Source organism: Leptidea sinapis, chromosome 13, assembly GCF_905404315.1.
Source record: "Leptidea sinapis chromosome 13, ilLepSina1.1, whole genome shotgun sequence".
In the NCBI taxonomy this organism is placed as follows: Eukaryota; Metazoa; Arthropoda; class Insecta; order Lepidoptera; family Pieridae; genus Leptidea; species Leptidea sinapis.
In genome coordinates, this window is record NC_066277.1 from 14,819,985 (window position 1) to 14,842,147 (window position 22,163).

The following is a 22,163-nucleotide window of genomic DNA, read 5'->3' on the forward strand; positions in this document are numbered from 1 at the left end:
TACACGCGTGAAGACCAAAGAGAACATAGTGGGTAGTATCTTGAATAGTACCTACTTTTAAACATATCTTCAGGAATTTCAAATTCTTACTCAAGAGAGAGATTTATATTCCATTATTCTTAACGATTTATTGTTACGTTTGGCGAACCATCGTCAAACACGAAGCAATTAATTTATGATAATGATCAGAGATGTACAAAATACTGTACAAATAAGTATTTAAATGCAAAATGTTAATACTTTTCTAATTTACTATTCCAAATGCAAAATACAAAATACATTTTGTATTTAAATACTTAATGCAAAATAGGTATTTTCAAAATACTTTATTCAAATAAAATACTTTCAGATAAAAATACTAAAGTTCTTATAGATTTTATCATAACAAGCTCTTCAAAAAGAGCAACAGACATCTTGCGTCTGTGTTGACTAATTATCACATTTATTATTATTTATTTACTAATAAACTGACAAATAACTTTACAAACATACCAACATAAGAAAATAATCATTCCACCTTCTGAACTAGGGAGGCAGGTGCTGGTATTTGAACTGTCTTTTTGCACGCTGACTTTCAAAGTTGAAGCGCCTCTAGTGGCCATTTGCCGAATCGTTGACACATTCACTTGAAAATTTGAGTGGTACAGTCACTGACCTCTACTATTTACCACTGGACTGGCGGCTGTCAAAGTGCTTTTGTGCCTGATTGATATTCGCCATTTTGGCGCTGTTGGCCATAGCGAAAGTCTGCGGTACTAAAACTAGTGATGCCAGCCTCAGCAAACATCGATAGATGGTGGGTGGAGTCATTGTAACTACATACATAGTTATAGGTGAGATGTGCTTGAGTCATGAGAAGGCGAAGGTGAGAGCGGATTGCGGCTGAAGGACACCGTTTCCAAAAATAACAATAATCGTAAGTAGAATTAGATTAATTAATTTGTTTGCATAAATATACGTAATTATTTTTATACTTTTAGTGGATATTATATCTATTGTTTTGGAATAGTGTTTTTGAAGTCGGTTGGTTTTTTATTAAAAAAATTTTTAATGCAAGTATTTCAAATAAGTCACAACTCTAATATTGATGATGATGATACAGGAGCATATTAAAGTAAAACCAGACAACTAAATATATAAAAGTTATTTTATTAAAAATAGTTTTTTTCCGCCATTTACAAAGGTCCTACAAAGACCAGTTGATGTCAAAGATTTTATTAATATTTTTTATCTCGTTCCACACAGCTGAGTATCTTGAAATTCCTACCAAAATTCTCGCCATCACCCAACGTCTGTGGTAGAGGATGGTTCAACGTTTCTGGTAGGAATAATGAAGCAAACCCGGCTGCGACACTTAGTGTTCCAATGATGATGAGTGGTACCCATTTACGGATAACACCCTGTGAAAGAAAATGCTTATTATTAGTATTACTTAATTCACTATTACGAGTGGGAGACTATTCAGCCTAGTATGCACCAATGGTAGAAGTGAAACTTAGATTTATTCAGACTCGAGAGCTTACATATACCATATTTCTGTTCTCGTGTCGATTGCATGACGTCAGAATATATTAAGGTATACTCGCGTCATACATAAGACAATCTCTTCTTCTACTATGATCGCCTGGTACCAAAGCACTGTATAATATACTTCCTATCTCATTATCTTTCCGGCTGAATCCTATAAATTTTTATCTGTTTGTATAACGGAGGCTTCTTTGCACAGGATGCCGGCTAGATTATGGGTATCTATTTCTGCCGTGAAGTAGTAATGTGCAAGTATTATTGTGTTTCGGTCTGAAGGGCGCCGTAGCTAGTGAAATTACTTGGCAAATGAGACTTGACAACTTATCTCACAAGATGACGTGTGCAGTTGTAGTGCCGCTCAGAATTTTTGTGTGTTTTTCAATTATCCTGAGCGACACTGCATTGTAATGGTCAGGGCGTATAAATTACCATCAGCTGAACGGCCTGCTCGTCTCGTCCCTTATTTTTATAAACAAAAGACGAAAACCAGACTTTACACAATTTCTGCGAGGCAATAAAAAATGACTACTAAAGTAAGCATTTGGTTTTTAATTTTTACTTAGATATTAATAATATTAGAGGCCTATTCGAGGCCCTTGATTTTTTTTTTGCTATACCAAATTGATCAAAACTATCTAATAAATGATGAAATGGTATCTATAATAATGATTATCTTTTCATTTTTCAATGTGGCAATTTGATGTTCTTAATCCCCACCTTCGCCCGTCGGGGACGGAATAAGTTTTGAATATAATCCTTGATAGTGTTCTATATGTTCATAAGCACATTAAGGAATTTTCTAGAAACAGTGACAATCAAAATGTTAAAACGAGGAACAAACATAATCTTGTTATGCCTACTAATCGGTTAAGTCGAGTTAGTAAGTCTTTTATTGCGCGATGTATATGCTTTTACAATATAATCGCTGAAAATATACAAAACAAAATACGAAATTTAAAAGAATTGTTAAAATACGTTTGTGTGGGAAAGTTTATTAGAACATAAATGATTTTCTTGATACCACAGACTGGGAATGAAGCGGACAACCTCAGACTCTTTTATTTATATATTTATTTTACGGTATAACATTGTAATCTATGTTTTTTTAAGAAAAATTCCGCTGAGTTTCTTGCGCCCTTTCCTCTCAGGTCTGAGGCAGTCTATTTTGAATGGGTGGTATTTTTTGACGTTCAATAACTGATTTTGAATCTTATTTTGAATAAAAATATTATAATTTTAATTTGAAAAATCACCATGATCAATTGAGTGAGATAGCGTGAAGAATTGCAAAGATCAAGCAACAGTTGGCAGGCATATAGCACGCAGAAAAGGTGATGGATCAATCTTTACCATTTTTGGAGTAGCAACCAAGAAAAAGAATGTGAACAGTTGGCCGGCACCTCATAAGGCGGACTGACTACCAGGTAAAGTTCACAGGAGTCGGCTGAATGCGGAAGGTGCTAATACCAGTGTAAAACTTTTGAAGACTCTATCACTATCGTTGGAAGTCTTTTTTTATGAGACGAGACGAGCAGGACCTTCAGCTGATGGTAATTGGCACGCCTTGCCCACTGCTATGCAGTGCAAAAACACAAAAACTCTGAGAGGTACTACAATTGCGCTCGTCACCTTGAGACATAACATGTTAATGTTTACACATTTTTGCTTCACGGCAGAAATAGGCGCTGTTGTGGTATCCATAATCTAGCCGGCATCCTATGAAGGGGAGCTTCCCACTGGTAAAGTTGACATGATGAAAATGATCTTACTTACCAAAGAAACAATATAGGGACAGGCTAGCAGCCCCACCCCAGATATAAATGAAGCTGCTCCCATTGCCTGTGCCCTGAGGACAGTTGGGAGTAGTTCTCCGACTTGCACATAGAACACAGCAAATGAAGCCGCCGCTGATAATCTTCCCAGCATTGCCAGAGTCAACGTTACCCATGGCAAGTCTACAAATTATCGTGCCTTATTTTATACAATATCCTCCACTTTATCAATTATAGCAGATTTCAATAGTGATTATTATTAGAGGATAATTATACTTAACATGAATATTACTCAATTCTCTATCAATGAAACTCTAAAAGGTCAAGGATTAGGACTATTCTCAATATCACTTAAAATAAAACTAGCTTTTAATTACACTAGATTATAAAAAATGTAAAACGGAGAGAGAGATGTAATTCTAGCTCAGTAAATCGCTAACAAGAAAGAATAAGAAAATATTTACCTTCAGGCACTAGCCCACAGGAGAGGCAAGCAATACCTCCAATTATCATGAAACCAAAAAACACCCACCGTCGGCCATATTTCTCAATGCAATGCCAAGCTATGACGTAAGATGGGAGTTCTACAATACCACCTGAAAAAGAAAGTTAAAATTATGTTACAAAAAATTGCCACTTTAGAAAACTGCTCACACACGTGTACCGTTTTTGTAATAGACAACATTTATTAATAGCCCAATATAATTGTGGCCCGTAGGTCTATTAATCTTCAATCAAGTGAGGTCTACTTTTTCGTGAATGGCTATCATAGAGGAGTATAGTAGAAAAATAACTAACCTATGAAAAAGGCCAAATAGTCATTAACACCTAAATTCGTCGTATTATAACTGAGTCCATTATAAGCTATTCCTACTGAAACCCAATTGAAAGTTAAAATCAAAAACTTCTTTCTTATATTACGGTATCTAAATAAATCTAGTGGAGATGCCTCACAATCATTCTCTGAATGCTGTTCATACATAACTTTATTTTCATCTAAATCATCATCATCATCTTCGTTACAGAAGATCTTATTAACAAACTGTTTCGATTTTCTTCTCAAGGAGTTAATTTGTACTTTAAGAAAAGGATCTGTCTGAACCATATTTGGCGTTTCCATTTCATGAGATTCTAATTCTATACTAGTTCTTTTGACTTCTTTGCATATACTTATATTTTCTGTTTCATCAATTACTACTTCTTTTTCTTCACCGGTTTTATCGTCTTTCAAAATATCATTTTCAAGAAATACATCTTTGTTGAAGTCTTTATTTGCATCAACTTCTAGGTCATAACTTCTCGTAAAACTTTTCAACTGTCCATTTGAAAATATTTCTATTTCTTCTTCTTCTTTGATTCTTTTCTAAAAAATACCAGATGAAAAGTAAACAATTACAATAAATACACATTTTTATATCTACTAAATAATGTAGAGTTTTAAATATCATAGTCAACAACTAATAATTAGTCAAAACGCTAACTGGACCTAACCTATTATTATTTCAGCCAAAAAATTCGTCCAGCTTTTTTTAAATATTAGTTAATTGTTATTGATTCCCCAATTAAAACATTATATGTATAAAATTTAATATGATTGATGAGATACGATTAAAATATACAAACTTACATCTCTTTAAATATAAACGAATAGCACATTAATGATATAATATCTCTTACATGTAAATCTAGTAAAAATCCGCAAGGCAATGTGATGCCATTCCTTCTCGCAATATTTCTGAGGACCTTTTCAGCATCAGCTATACGACCTCGACCAACCAACCATCTGGGAGATTCTGGTATAAGCCAAAAATAGCTAGAAAATAAATATGTTAGTCGAACTTAGTAACTTTTATACTAATTATTTATTTATTTATTTTATTCAGAAACAAACAGTCATTTATAACTATATTAGCTGAGAAACATTTAGTAAAATATAGACCTACAGTTTCCTAGATTTTTAAAAACTACATCATTAATTATTTTATATAATACAAATTCTTAATTATAGACATAAGTTTTGAAGAGTTACATACTATCTATATTATTAACCTACAATTTCTTATTTTTTTTTTTTTTTTTTAATATATTTTATAGTTTTATTTAAAGCAAACAATATTAACCTAAGTATTGAAGAGTTTCCTACATTTTACAAACTACATTATTAATTATTACTTACACAGGAGTTACACACTACTTCAATTTTAATAACTACTTAATTAATTATTTTATTTAAAGCAAACAATATTAACATAACTTTGAAGAGCAACATACCTACATTATAGACCTACCGTTTCTTACATTTGTAATACTACATCATTAATTAATTAATATAAAACAAATACGTACTTAATATAAACATCATTTTGAAAACCATCATATCTATTTAAAATAACTTGATTACTTTTTATCAGAAAGATACTCCAAAGCAGATTCTTTCAAACTGCTTAGGGATTCACTAAATAAATCTATGTGTAATAACTTATCATTGTACAACCTGCAAGCACGTCTTATGAATGCGTTTTCTGCGTAGTTTGTACGACTACGAGGTATTAGAAAAAGAGGCTTGCTCCGGCAAGTTCGTTCGCGACGTTGAGGTACTCTAAATGACAGTGAGTGCAATAATGGTGGGGAATCGATAATATTATTTATAATTTTAAAAATAATTGATATATCAGTACAATTTCGACGGCAACTTAATGAGCATATTTCATGCCTTTTCAGTGATGTGTCATAATCCATATATAAGTGACCTGTACGATAATCGAGAGCTCTTAAAAATTTTTTCTGGACCCTTTCTATTTTATTTGCATAGATATTAAAAAATGGATTCCAAACAGAACTAGCAAACTCGAGATGACTGCGAACATAACTATTAAACAGCACCTTGTACGTTAAAGCTCTCTTAAAGGGCTTTCCTACCCGAAGTATGAAACCTAATTGTTTAAAACCTTTATTTATAATGCTATCTATATGAGGTACAAAAGTGACTTTAGAATCCATAATTACACCTAGATCACGAATTTGATCAACGCGGGCTAGTTCTTTTTGAAAAAGTTTGCATTGAAATTGTATAGGTTCTCTTTTTCTGCTATAACTTATAACAAAACACTTATCGGTATTCAAAAATAGGTTATTTATTATTATATTTTTTATTTGTAATATCCGTCCATCCCACCAGAGCATCATTAACCGACTTCAAAAAAGGAGGAGGTTCTCAATTCGTCGGTATGTTTGTTTTTATTTTTATGTTTGTTACCTCAAAACTTTTTTTGATGATGAACAGATTTTGATGATTCTGTTTTTTTTGAAAGCTGGTGCTTCCCGTGTGGTCTCATTGTAATTTGGTCCAGATCTCACAATGGATTCCATGAGAAAACCATATAAGTCTTAAATTTGCTATACGTATGTGGATGGTAAATTTACGAATAACTCAATATCGTGCCAACCGATTTCGATGATTCTTTTTTTTTTGGAAAAGATATACTTCAAAGGTATAGTATGGTTAAGTTCTAATTACGGAATCCATGACAAAGTAACGGAATTCTGCAATTCTTAGGAGCAAATTAACGATACTTAGCCGAATCTGATATGCTATTAGGATATTTAAGTCATCTACCATAACATAGTTATGGTCAAGTAATTGTCGTAGTCGAATATGATGATCAATGGGACTTCTTAACGACTTACAGTAAACGTGCTGGGATCTGTGGCAGAATTTCCAACTATCTGTAATCAAATTGCAAAGCACTTACGTTCATTTCTGCATTGAATAATTTAGTATATCTAAACTTATTTGTACAAATTGTAAGTTAGTGTACTTCAAATTCACTAAAAATCAAAAAATCAAAAAAAAATTTAGCAAAAATACAACTGACTTCTCAAACACACTATTCCAAAACAATAGACATAATATGCACTAAAAAGTATAAAAATAATTTCGTATTTTTATAAAATCTAATTAATTAATCTAATTCTAGTTACGATCATTGTAATTTTTGGAGTCGGTGTCATACAAGATTAGTAACCACAAAGTTGTACATAGTTATTGGTGAGATGTGCTTGAGTCGTGAGGAGGTGAGAGGCGAGAGCTTGTCGCGGCGTAAGGACACCAATTCCAAAAATAACAATAACCGTTACTAGAATTAGATTGTATAAAAATACGCAAATATTTTTATACTTTTTAGTGCATATATATTATATTATCTATTGTTTTGGAATAGTGTATTTGAAGTCGGTTGTTTTTTTGTTATTTTTTTTTATTAACTAGACGTCGAGATAGCGTTGTTTGTATGTAGCGGTAGGACATAGTAATTACTAAATCAGAAAAAAATATACAAAGGTACTCTATGATTCTGATCGGCAAATGGTGGCGCGCAAAGATTTTAAGATAATTGTGTGAAATAAATGAGTTCATTAAATTGACCGAAAATAAAACTGTACAGTGTATCTATATCAACGAATACCGGTACTCACATAAAATAAATATGTAAGTTATGCTTCTATTCAAATACATTTATATACAAATCGATTTAATATTTTTGAAGTGAAACTTCTTTAGAATCGTGATTTGAAATTCGATGAAACACAAGCAGGTACATGTATAGGATTCAGATGGCGAGAGAATGAGATATGAAGCATTATACAGTGTGTTTGTACCAGGCGATCATAGTTGAAGAAGAGATTGTATTAATTATGACGCGGGTATACCGTACTATATTCTGACTTCACGCGCTTGTCGTATTACTGAATAGCCACGAGAAGAACATAAATATAGTAGCGATGATAGTAATCTCTTTTATAGCGGTTGAAATGATGTCTTTCTAACAACGTGTAAGGACCATTACCAGGACTTCATATATGACGCAGTATCCCAAAGATATTTGCACCATATTAAGACCAAAGTATTTATTACATACTTTAGTGACTATTAGCCTCTTGTTTCATTTAAAGAAAATGTAAGTTCTGAGTCTGAATAAATCTATGTAATATATACGAATAGAATGTAAAATAATTATTAAACCTTATTACTAAAACTTACAATTATCCTCTTCCCGAAATTTTACATTCGTCTCATTTGACGACCTGTATAGCCGAGTGGTTAGCGATCCTACCTACTAAGCCAGAGGTCCCGGGTTTGAATCCCGGTAGGTGCAAGCATTTATATGATGAATATGGATGTTTTCCGAGTCATGGATGTTTAGATGTATTTATGTATGTTTATATGAATTTATGTATGTTTAAGTAAGTATATTGTATTAAATATATCGTTGTCTTGTAACCCATAACACAGGCTATATATGCTTAACTTGGGGCAAGATAATTTGTGTAAAAAGTGTGTCTATATTATTATATTATTATTATTATCTTGTAGCAAACATTTTTGAAGTACGTAAGTAAGTGCTTAGTACAGTTACCATACATATCCTAAATTAAGCGATAAATCGTTTTAAAAACACGTTTGAAACGTAAATAATAACCATCATTAATTATGAACAAACATAGTAATTATATATTTATTTACCTGTATGTTAGAATGAATGGTAGGGTCGTTGCCAAGGACAGGTAGAACCATTCTCTCAACAAGTATGCTATCAGTGACAAAATACACATTCCGGATCCAAATAACATTCCAATTACAATTCCTGCGAATAAAAATTTCATAGTTATTTATGCAACTGTTGTGTAATAAGGGGTATTAAAACACGAATGTGGCTTGATTATAGTATCACATGAGTATTTTAATACCTAATTATCAAGAGATGCATACAAGACTTTCTCTACACCCATAATATGAATACTATATAAAAGATTCTGAAATAGTTAGCTTACTGCTAAAATTAAAACAGCCAGTCCTAGTAATCACGTCATACATCATCCAAACGAGTGTTGTAATGATTTTCAGTACAACATTACAACACTCGTTTGGATGATGTAATGGTTATTAGGACATTGGGTGTTTTAATGTTAGCAATAAGCTAACTGTTTTAGAATCTATAATAGATGATCTAAACGTTATAATAAATAAGTGATTTAAAATTGTTATTTTATTTCTCAATGAGTTTTTGTAGTTAAATAATGCGAAAATATTTTTTCGCCGATAAACGATATGGAATACGAACATTTGTTAGAGTAGGATAGGTGCGATATATTCGGGGTATTATCGTATCGTTCCGAATATATCGTTGTCGATTGTGCGAGTAGACCTCCAGACCCATTCGGACTCACAATATACTAGCGTATAGACCAACAAAGCGTGCGAGATACGAAACATTTTTTTAATGAAAATAAGTGACGACAGCAGGACGTTCAGCTGATGGTAATTGATACACCCTGCCCATTACAATGCAGTGCTGCTCAGGATTCTTGAAAATCCCCAAAAATTCTGACCGACTGTACAATTGCGCTCGTCACCTTGAGACGTAAGATGTTAAGTCTCATTTGCCCAATTATTTTACTAGCTACGGCGCTATTCAGACCGAAACACAATAATGCTTACACATAACTGCTTCACGGCAGAAATAGGCGCAGTTGAGGTATCCATAATCTAGCCGGCATCCTGTGCAAAGGAGCCTACCACTGGTGTCACCAATTGTTACTGCTGCTAACAGCTGGAAACGCTGGTAATTCCAGTGGTGGTAATGATTTAGACAACGCTCGTTTTTCCTTATCTAGAATTAAAAAAGTTAAAAAAAATAACACGATGAATTCCAATCGAGAGAGATTAATTAATTAGGCTGTGATACGATAACACTATCTTTTATTTTGACAAATTTAAATTTATAATTAGATTATTTATAATTATCAGAAATATTTTCATCGCATTCGTTGTAAGTAGGCCAATCTTTAAGAGGTTTTCTTTCACACTATAAGGCAATAATGTCTTCAGCAGAAAGACGTCCAGTGGACAATAGTTTTTTTTTTTATGACAATAAGGGACAAGACGAGCAGGACGTTCACCTGTAATTGATACGTCCTGCCTATTATAATGCAGTGGCGCTCAGGATTCTTAAAAAATCCAAAAATTCTGAATGGCACTACAATTGCGCTCATCTCGTTGCGACATAAGTTGTTAAGTCTCATTTGCCCAGGTCTCTCTCTAAAAAGATCTCCATGACGATCGGTCCTGCACTGCCCTCATTTATGGCGATTTTGAACAGATCATTCGTCCATTTTGTGGGGGGCCTACTAACACTGCTATTTCGTTATCTGGTCACCAATCGTTAACTTAACTACCCCAACAGCCATCTATCCTTAGAGATATGCCATGCATGCCATTCATAAAAATACCATTTTTATACCGCCCTATTTAGACATATACCTAATAATATTTAAACGTTTTTAAGATAAAGGGAAATCGTAGAAACATAGACTTGTTCCTCTTGAAAATATTTGATCAAAAATTTTTTTCGTAGGCTCGATTTTCTAGGAGTAAACAGGAGAATACGAAATCTCTATATAGTCTCATAATTTTGTAGGTAAAATCGGTCTGAGCTGCATTTATCCCTACATATTATAAGGCCTACAGATTATTAACAGGAAATTCTTTAATCTGTTGTTAATGCTTAGAGTGGTTTACCTATGTACCTGGATGACAACGCATTTTCCAAGTGAGGTACCGTACATGTTGCAGGTTTGGAGAATCGACAACCGGTTCCGAGGCTGACCTCATGTTTGTATTAGGACAAGATTTTTCAATGTTCATTTAATGTTATATGAATATTTACGAATAGCATATTATTTAAATTTCATAAGTCCAAATAAGATTAATCCATATTGTATATGATTCCGCTAGGTTTAAAGGGTCTACATGCGCAAAACGCTAAATTGGGGCTAGATAATTTGTGTAATACTATATAAATTATTTTTTTATAATCGATCAACACAGCCTCTTTTTTTAAGAAAATAAAGGACGAGACGAGCAGGACGTTCAGCTGATGGTAATTGATACGTCTTGCCCATTAGAATGCAGTGCTGCTCAGGATTCTTGAAATACCCAAAATATTATGAGCGGCTAGTGCCAATTGCGCTCGTCTCCTTGAGACATTAGATGTTAAGTCTCATTTGCCCAGTAATTTTCCTAGCTATGGCACCCTTTAGACCGAATAAACATAATAATGTTTACACATAACTGCATTGCGGCAGAAATGGGCGCCGTTATGGTACCAATAAACTAGCCAGCATCCTGTGCAAAGGAGCCTCCTACTGAGTTGTGCACTAACTTGTTTCAATTCTTCTTTTTTTTTTTTTTATTTAGAACATTGCGCTTCCAACGCGCGAGCGTATGGGAATGTTCCAATATCGACATGTCGCTATGTGATAATTTATTAAATTTTTTATTTACTGGGTCTACCAGCGGTTTTAAATTTAATATTTGTTAAACATTCAAAGAACCAAAAACACTGACAGCCCAAACAATTGTGAAACTGAAGTGGCAGTGGACAGGGCACATAGTTCGACGGTCAGATGGCCATTGGGGCAGTAAATTTCTCGAATGATGACCACGTACCGGAAGACGCAGTGTTGGTAGGACACAAAATGGACTGACGATCTGGTTAAGATCGCCGGAATACGTTGGATGAGGGTAGCGCAAGTGTAATCATCGTGGAGATATTTAGGTGAGGCCTTTGTCCAGAAGTGGACATCTTCCAGCTGATATGATGATGATTCCATTTCGTGACAGTTCCAATTAGTTCAAACACGACTAGAAGGAATGGTTTAATTAAGCAGTTCCAATACTCATTTTCCAGTTTCATCGCCAGATAAGTTCATAGCTATAAAAACTTTATCTTATATCTTTAAACGAGCAATTTTTGTATATATTATATAATCTGAATCTCGGAAACGGCTCAAACCATTTTAATGAAATTTAGTATACAGGTAGTTTCGGGGGCGATAAATTGATGTAGCTAGGTTTCAATTTAAAAAAATATAGTTTTTACCGTGTTTTAATGAGAAACAGCTACAATAACATTAGAATACAAGAGGTAAATTTCACCACTATTAGAAACTATAATAGCTCAGATGAGACATTGGGTGATCTGGAAAGCAGAAGACCCCGGTTTGAATCCAGATGTCGTATTAGTTTTTACTTGTTCAAGTTTTGTTCATTCAAAAAATTCTGATATCGGTCGTCCGGATGCTACTATTAATAGCCACAAAAATGAATACCTGCATTTGTCCGTTTAGCGGGTGGCATCAACTCCAGTGCCAAAATAAGTGGCAGCTGATACATCGCAGGGAAGAACAGCCCTCCAACAATTCTTAGGACTATGTATGTTAAGTAATTTCCGGGGAACGAGGTCGCAATAGTTATTGGAACTAGTAAGAAGATCATTAGCAGGATAGTTGGTCTTCGCCCGTATCTGGAATATATAAATACAAAAGTTCATCAATAAAATACGATAGCTAAGAGGAGATATAAAAGGGAAAACTCTTAAGACAATTCTAGAGTAAATTAACCATCTATAAGTTTTACACATGACATTACAAACAGAAGCTTCACTCACAATTCAAATCCGACGACAATTATTGAAAAAATCCAAAAACCCAACCTTAGATTAAGGATTGGTCTCCGCTGCGCTCCAATTGTGTGTCGATTAGAGCGCTCTAGCATAAAGTTTAAGTACTGTTCTATAACTGTATTGTGTCAATGGTCTATGGTTACCTTGTGTCTAAGGTCTATCTTCTGAATAGCCGCCACAAGAAAATCTAAGCGGCATACTTTCCAAATCAAACTTATGACAAAATAATAAGCTACTTAATTCAGTTTTATCCACAGTTAACTTTTGTTGCTGCAAATCGTTTTTCAGTTCAGTTCGCTTAAAACGATATAACAATGAGAGTTGAACAAAGCATACAAGATTTTATAAATGATACGTCACTCGAACGGTTGCCTCAGTTGGAAAGAGCGCTCGCACGGAACGCGAGAGGTCGCAGGTTCTAGTCCCGCATCGTTCATAAAATTTTGTTAAGATTTATTTGTGTAATTAATCCAAGAAGTGAGGGTTATCACTTTAAAAACATAACAAATTGTTTAGATTTGCAAGACAGACATCTCATGTAAATTTCCTAGTATGAAAATATTGGGAATGAGCAGTAAGTGTAAAGTAGATCCTGTAGATAGCCTCAACCTGAAAGTTGGAAAGAGCGCTCGCACGGAACGCGAGAGGTCCCGCATCGTTCATAAAACGTTGTTTTCAGTATTATTAATTAATCCGAGAAGTGAGGGTTATCACTTTAAAAACAAAATAAATTGCTTAAAACAATGTGGAAATATCCTGCATTTCAAAATTAGCGAATGTTAATATCGCTTTATAATTGCGGGTAGTTTTGAAACCGGTGATAATTAAATTAAATATATTTTAAAATCGAGTGAAATTTAATTTCGAAATTATTACCTGTCTGAAACCCATCCGAAAAATGGGTTTCCCACGATAGATCCAACCCAGAACAGAGTATTAGCAGTTCGTGGTAACCAGTCCTTGTTGCATACCAGGGAATACTAAAATCATTTGATATATTCATTAGTTATACATGAAGAAACATCAAATAAGAGAAGAACCACAAATTTTATTTGACAAACACAATTTATGAATAATGTGGTATTCGAAACCATTCCTCTAGGCATACTCCTGTGCAATGCCCACTATAGAGCAAGAGCCCGTTAACCCCAGACCTACGTTATTTAATAAAAGCTGAAAGTTTATACCATTATGGAGTTTGGGCCACCATTTTTGCCAGACACCCTTAATGTTCATGAAATTATAATTTTACTTACATCATAGTATACTAGCTGATTTTTATATATAATACTTGGGTAATAAGAAGATGATGTTTCCTCATTAGCCAGACACTTTTGATAGATCCAACCTCTTGCCAGACGTTGCTGTGGCAGGTAAATGGTACTAAAGGTGTGTAAAATACCGATCTAAATACATCAAAATAATAAAGTGCGATTTTTCGGTATTACCTTCACAATATTAATAAAAATCACGTTATTCTTTGCCATACACTTAATATTGTGGGAACCCCTTGCCAGACACCCTTAATGTTCATGAAATTATAATTTTACTTACGTTATCGTATAAAAGCTGATTTTTATATATAATACTTGGGTACTAAGTAGATGATGTTTCCTCATTACCCAGACACTTTTGATATTTTCCTACCTTTACCTGCCCAAGCCACTGTAACCCAAACTCCATAATGGTCCATCGTTCTTACCTGTATTGGGAACATGCGCTGACAAACTTTCAGCTTTTATAAAATAACGTAGTTCTGGGGTTCACGGGCTCTTAGACCACTAAGTCAAACAACCGGATGAATCATGATTCATAAATCTTTGTATGCCAGTTAAGCTCTTAGGGCTCCATGTATATTTTATCTCAGAAGGGACGGAGATCACTTAAAATAACAAATAAGAAATTTCTTGCATCGCACAGCCACTTTGTGGAGTCAATTATTATCGGCTGCAGTTTTACCGAACTGATACGCCTTCGGGCAATGGCGACTATAGACCAACAGAAGCGTAACAGATTATAAAAACTAAAATAAAATAGTAATATGGGGTGCTTAGCAGAAACCTCCACGTGTGGGCGGTGGTGTCGATCCACGATGAAACCTCTCTTAGGCGTTCTGAATAGAGTGACACCTACCTCTCCGGTGCACCCTGGAAACATTGCGCCTGTGACTGATTTGCTATTGCGCTCGATTTTCACTAATTGCTGCGTAATGGCAGTCCTTTGCTGGCCAGTGGCTAATATCTGCTCCACTCTTCCGGCGGTTAGTGGGTGCCAACCGGAAGATTTTACAGCATCCACCTGCGTCTTTGGCCTGCGCAGTTGATCGCCGTACGCGGGGATGACGGAGTCCTGGGAGGTTGAGCGGGACAGGGGTCGGGGATTAGTTACCCCTGTAACGTAATACGCTTCCTTCGGTCCTGATTTCAAGCTAAACGGTAGCCCCGTGAGTAGCCGCCACGAGGGTAATGGTCAAGTGTCCCCGCCTTGGCAGGGCCACAGGCGAGGTTCGGCTGGTCCCCGCAAGGGGAGGTGCTCAGCCATGCTGACGGGGTAAGAATGGGTGGAGGAACTGATGGATAGGATCGAATCCATCAGCCGCTCATCTCGAGCTCCCGATGTCGCGCAAGAGGCCAACCAGCTGGACCTATATTCCCCTTGCAGCCCTGATGGTTAAGTTAACCATCCCCAGTTGCGGGCTCGGTGGAGGGTGGGGAGCAAGGGGAACGAAGTTCTTTACCCGGTAAACTATGGACAACACAAGATCCAAAAAAACCCCTAAACAAAATAATTCCCCGGCGGAGAAATCCACCGGGACCACACAAACCTCTGGAGCGTGTTCAGCAACTGCTGGCACCCAGAAATTACAGACCAAGGAGCCTAATAGGGAACCGTCTATGGGCACAGACGCCGCATCAGCAGTGTCTGCCCAATCAGTCAGCAGACTGGAGGCAGGTTGGACCCTCGTATCTTACAAGGGCCGAAACCAAAACAAACCCCGAATAGGGGAAAGTCACTCGGCACATGACAACACAGATCGCCATCGACCCAACAGGAGGCAAAGGCGCATAGCAGCTCGCCTTCGCAAGGCCAACGCTCAGAAAGCTAGCGCCTCAATGCCCTCCTCTGAACCCGAACCGCAACCCAGCACCTCACGAGGTTCGGATATGCCGGTCAGGCAAGCCCGGTATGATCCTAGGAAGGCCCCAGACAACCGAAGGCCTCCTTCCAACAAAGCAGGTGGAGTAGCCCAACCCTCGACATCCACCAAACGCACTCGCTTGGACGACACCAACTCTCCGAGGGGTGACCACAAGAGGGCCAAATTGCTAAATAGGCCCAAACCGACAACATACGCCAACGCTGCGAAAACCGACCCTGTTGTGGCCATAACATCTACCACTACAGGGCATATTGACGCGAATATGGCACAGCTTATACAAAGCAAGCTTGAAGATAAGCTCATGTCAGCCATGATGGCCGCTATGAATGAAGACAGAGAAGGGCCTGCGTTTCTGGGCAAACCCGTCTATGATGGGGGCATCCTAAAACTGTGGTGCTCTAATCTTAAAACATTGGAGTGGCTGAAAATAGCTGTCCAGGAAATCCAACTCCCTAACGGTGACACCCTGGCAGTAAAAAACATCTGGGAAATTCCCAACCGCGTCAGGTGTGGCATTCTACTACCAGGTGAATGGAAGGACACCAAAGCAATCGGCGGGATGCTACGGTTCCAGAACTCTTGGGCCAAAGTAGACAGCTGGTTGTTACACGCCCTTTATCACCACAACGACCACAGCTTCATCGTGGTAAGCATCCCGGAGGACCAAATCCCCACAATCTTGGAGCATGAGCGCCGGCTATCATTCATGCTGGGCTCAGTATATCTGAAGTTCCAGGGGCCAGGAGGTAAATACACCGAGACCCCCCCCTCTAAGGATACAAACGGTGAGGCATCGACAACAACTGGGAATAATATAGACGACAGTGATGCACTGCCGGAACCCATGGACGCTCAAGCAATTGACCCAGCAGACGGCAACTGCGCCACTAGCTCTCCATCGGAGGAAGTGCTCGACAGCCTAAAGGAGCTCGAAGAGCTTCTGGCGACGGGCACCAAAGGCGATGCCGACTGCACCAAGGGCATTGAAGAGCTCTGCATCGGTGATGGCGAGGAGGGTGTGCTATCCAAAGATGGCATCCCCTTCTAAGTGCAGCACCATCCAAATAAACCTCCACCATAGCGAAACCGCAACGGCCCAACTTCGGAAATGGTTGGAGGTTAACCCTACAGCTCTCGCCCTAATCCAGGAGCCGTGGGTTAGGCGGGGCCGGATATGCCATCTCTCCAATATCGGAGGTAAGCTTATACATTACTCAGGACCAGAACACCCTAGAGCCTGTATCTACATTTCTAATAATCTACATGTGCAACCCCTAACAGATTTTTGTTACAGAGACTTATGCGCAATAAAAATACTGGACAGACACATCCTTCCAACTCACCAGAGAGCGATAGTGGTCGCCTCCGTCTATATGCCGGACGGGGAAGACCCACCGCCGGAAGAACTTGTCAAACTGGTGAACTACTGCGAGACAACCAAGAGCGAGCTTATTGTGGCTGCAGACTGCAATGCACATCACCCGCTCTGGGGCATGCAAACAACCAACGAAAGGGGTAAGCAACTCACTGAATACCTTTTTTCTACTAACCTTAATATCTTGAATGTAGGTTCAGAACCCACCTTTGTAAATAGAAGGAGCAAAACAATTATAGACATCACCTTAGCAACAGAGGGAGTGTCTGATTATATATCCAATTGGCATGTGTCGAAAGAAGCATCCTGCTCAGACCACAAATGGATACTTTTTAACATGGAGGTAAACATCACTACACCGCCTCCCAAGAGGAAACCCCGCAGAACGAATCTTACTCAGTACAAGTCGCTGATGGAATCGCGTCTAAAGGACGAAACACTCCCAGCCAGAATAATCGGAGTAGACAACATCGAAAACCAAATAGAAAAAATATACGAATTCATGACTGCCAGTTATCATGCTACATGTCCCCTCACCAGCCCTCAATCAGACAGACCAAGACCCCAGACCTGGTGGGGACCTGAATTAGAAAGGCTCAGGAAAAAAGTGAGGAGACATCTGAACCGCGCAATGAACACAGGCGATCAATACGACTGGGACATCTACAAAGAGTGTAAGTCTGAATACAAGAAACGCATCAGATACAGAAGATCAGAAGGCTGGCGTAAATTTTGCAGCAGCATCCAATGCCATAACCAGGCCAACAGGGCAAGGAAATTAATCTCTAACCAACCCAGGCAAATCCTTGGATCCCTGCTGAAACCTGACGGTACATTTACCAACTCACCAGAGGAAACAGAGCGAGTCCTGACGGAAACTCACTTTCCAGGATGCAAAATAATGCAGCATATCGAGTGGGTAAATGAAAACATAACCGCTGAGGAAGCTGACTGGCAACAAGCACACAAGTTGGTGACAACCGATAAAATAAAGTGGGCTATAAATTCCTTTCACCCCTTTAAGTCAGCAGGACCTGATGGGATCTTTCCCGCCTTGTTGCAATGGGGAGGAGAAGGTCTCCACAACCGGCTGATCAACATTTTCAGGGCGTGTCTAGCGCATAGATACATCCCTAGGATATGGAGGGAAGTTAAAGTGATCTTCATACCTAAACCAGGTAAAAGTGACTATTCAAACGCTAAATCTTACAGACCCATAAGCCTTACCTCTTTTACCCTAAAGACCCTAGAAAGGTTGTGTGAAAGAGAACTGAGGGAGAATTACCTTAAGAACATACCCCTACACCCCAACCAACACGCATACAGTCAGGGTAAAAGCACCGAATCTGCACTCCACGCTGTAGTGAACGTTATAGAGGGCGCACTTTCGGAAAAAACCTTTTGTCTAGGAACTTTCGTGGACATTGAAGGAGCCTTCGATAAGACAAAATTTACAAAAATAAAAGAAGCATTACACCGCCATGGAGTATGTACAACTCTGTCATCATGGATTGAAAACATGCTCAAACACAGAGTGATTTTACTAAATGAAAGTGAGACACAGAAAGCATTTGTAGCTATAGGCTGCCCCCAAGGAGGAGTTATCTCACCTCTTTTATGGAACTTGGTAGTAAATGATCTAATTACCACTCTAAACGAAAATCACTACTTTACGGTAGGCTACGCAGACGACCTAACTATATTAATAAGCGGAAAGTTTGCCAGTACTACATGTGAAGTAACAAATGCAGCATTGAAAATCGTGGAAAGATGGTGCATAGATAACGACCTATCAGTCAACCCACATAAAACAGAATTGGTAATGTTCACAAACAAAAGAGTCCTGGGTAACTATAAACTGCCAAAACTGTTTAACACCGAACTCCAACTAAACAGCGAAGTGAAATACTTAGGAGTTATACTTGACAGCAAGTTAAACTGGGCGGCCCACTTGGAAACAAAAATAAATACAGCTACCGTAACCTTCTGGCAATGCCGTAGAATGTTGGGAAAGACATGGGGACTTGCCCCGAACATCGTACTATGGCTCTACACAGCTGTGATACGACCTATGATATGTTACGGCGCAGTTGTATGGTGGCCACGCACCAAGCTGATCACTACTTGTAATAAACTGCAACGATTCCAAAGACTAGCGGGTATGGCTATCACAGGATGTATGCGAACTACACCTACCGCGGCTGTAGAAGCTATGCTGAATCTTCCGGCACTACACCTCTATATAAAACAAGAGGCGGCCTGCGCCGCAGTAAGGTTGAAGACATTAAATCTTTGGAAAACCACTCAATCCCCACACCCAGAGGTTCTAAATGAGGTGATTGAAAAGGAGCCTCTACTGTTGGCAGTAAGTGATAGATCTCCAAAGGAATACATATTCGATAAGAGATACAAAATACAGCTGCATGAAGAACTGAAAGAGGACCTCAGTACAAAAAACCTCAGGATTTTCACAGATGGCTCAAAGACAAGGTCGGGCACGGGATACGGAGTGTTCTCGGATGACCTAAATATAAGAATAGCTGCATCACTAGGAGCTCATAACACTGTCTTCCAAGCAGAATGTATGGGTATCATAGAAGCAGTCACTGCTACTTTGACTCGAAAGGTAAAAGACTACTCCATCCGCATCCTTTCAGATAGCAAATCAGTACTACAAGCCCTACAAAGCCACACTATCACCTCTAAGCTAATATACAACTGTCACCAATGTCTGAGGGAGTTATGCGAAAATAACAACCAAGTAACTCTTCAATGGATAAAGGGACACAGTAACTCACGAGGGAATGATGCCGCTGATGAATTGGCCAGGAGAGGCTCAGCGATGACAGCAAAAGGACCAGAACCAACTATCCCTCTCCCGCCTAGCTGGCCTACGAAGGTAATACGCCAACACACCAAGGAATTACATAATAAGTACTGGATGAACGTAAGTGGGTGTAGACAAGCAAAAGAAGCTCTACCACAAATAGACCCCAAGCTCTCTCGCAAGCTAGTAAAACTTCCACGACCTAGGTTACGGAAAATAACTCATGTACTAACGGGTCACGGCCCTTTTAACAAGCATCTGTTCAATATAGGTGTCACCGACAGCCCACTGTGCAGAGCCTGCACGGAGGCGGACGAAACGGCCGCACACGTCATTTTGGAGTGTAGGAGTGTGGCCTCATACCGGGCCAAACACCTGGGGTCACCGAGGACTCTCCCCGAGGTCATGGGTGACATCAGAGGTTTGATACATTACCTTGAGGAACTAGGGTGGCAGGATTAGCCGCCCTCCTCACCACGCAAAATAGGCGCGCTGTAGTCGTCGAGTTGCGGATAATAGCCCGTGATAACCTATAACCTATATAACCTATAAAATAGTAATATGTTATTATGATGTCCTCTGAAATGGCTTCACCATTTTTGTTGGGACTTCCACTAGCAGATTGCTTATATTAGTAACTTATATTTATTGCAGAAATAATAACAATAACATAATATTGACACACTTTTACACAAATTATCTTGCTCCAAACGAACATCCATATACAACATATAAATGTTGGCAAATACCAGGATTTCAATCCGGTACCTCTAGCTCAGTAGCCAGGGTCACTAATCATTTATTTATTTATTTATTTATTTATTAGAAAAGGCTTACCAACTAGACACACAATTAATATTATGACTACTTATAATATAAAATTTCTTATATTTATATTTGTATATCTAACTCATAGGTATGCACAGCGTTGCCTTCATTTATTATTGTAAGTTAAGTAATACTACTACAATATGTGTTTACTATTACTAAAAACTATAATTTTATACATCCAAATTATAAGGGTTCAAAAGCGTATTTTTTAAAATTCCAAATGTATTAAAATTTATATCTATACTACTATTACTATGGAATTTACTGTTATATAATTTTGAGATAAGTTGGATAGGTGAATTTGAGCCATAATTGTTTCTGAAAAATCGTACATGTACTGGCAGATATGTACTAATACGACAAGGATAAGGTGGTACACATAATCCAATCTTAGTTAGAAGTAATGGACAGTCTAATTGATTATTTAATAATTTATATAAGAAAAGAATTTGTGACGCATTTCTTCGCAATTCTAAGGTTTTCATATTGAAAAATTTTAATTTGTCTTTGTAACTTATAATAGTGTAATTATTAGTGACATAACTCAATTTGGATATAAATTTCTTTTGAACTGACTCAATCCTAGTGATGTACGTTTTGTAATAGGGGCACCAAACTACCGAATTGTATTCAACCTGAGATCTTACAAGGGAATAGTATAGTATTTTAAGCGTAGGAATTGATGTAAAAGCCTTGGTGTTACGTAAGAAAAACCCAAGAATTTTAAAACTTTTGTGAGCTATTTTGTCAATATGTTTATCAAATCTCAACTCCTCGTCTAAAATGACACCCAAATCATTGATATGGTTTATTTGGTTTATTTGTATGCCATCAATATGATATTTACTCTCCAATTTCTTTCGTTTCCTAGAAAATTTTATAAAATGACATCTGGACGCATTGAGTTCCATCAAATTATTTTTACACCATAACATTACACGATGGATATCATTCTGTAGTTTCGTTTGATCCTCTGAACAAGTAACTGTACGATATATTTTTAAGTCATCTGCATATAACTCGTAATTTGATTCTTGAATACTTTTGGAAATATCGTTTATAAACAGTGTAAACAATAATGGTCCCAAATTAGAGCCTTGAGGAACACCAGATGTTTGTTGAAATTCTCTAGATTGATACCCACTTATTT

At 37.5% G+C, this 22,163-nt stretch overlaps 1 protein-coding gene across 2 annotated transcripts in view; it reads right to left on the reverse strand.

Annotated features, from left to right (window-relative positions):
* Window positions 1-1,129: 1,129 nt before the first annotated feature.
* The window catches only part of LOC126967629 (organic cation transporter 1-like), a 51,907-nt gene continuing 30,873 nt past the window's right edge, over window positions 1,130-22,163 (reverse strand). For both annotated transcript variants that reach the window (XM_050812191.1, XM_050812192.1), the window contains 8 exons: window positions 13,697-13,800; window positions 12,468-12,661; window positions 8,821-8,941; window positions 4,977-5,112; window positions 4,098-4,662; window positions 3,764-3,895; window positions 3,301-3,482; window positions 1,130-1,400 (listed from right to left, as the gene is read on the reverse strand). In XM_050812191.1, the coding sequence (XP_050668148.1) occupies window positions 1,218-1,400; window positions 3,301-3,482; window positions 3,764-3,895; window positions 4,098-4,662; window positions 4,977-5,112; window positions 8,821-8,941; window positions 12,468-12,661; window positions 13,697-13,800 (1,617 nt within the window). In that variant the 3' untranslated portion in view covers window positions 1,130-1,217. The remainder of the gene's footprint in view (window positions 1,401-3,300; window positions 3,483-3,763; window positions 3,896-4,097; window positions 4,663-4,976; window positions 5,113-8,820; window positions 8,942-12,467; window positions 12,662-13,696; window positions 13,801-22,163) is intronic.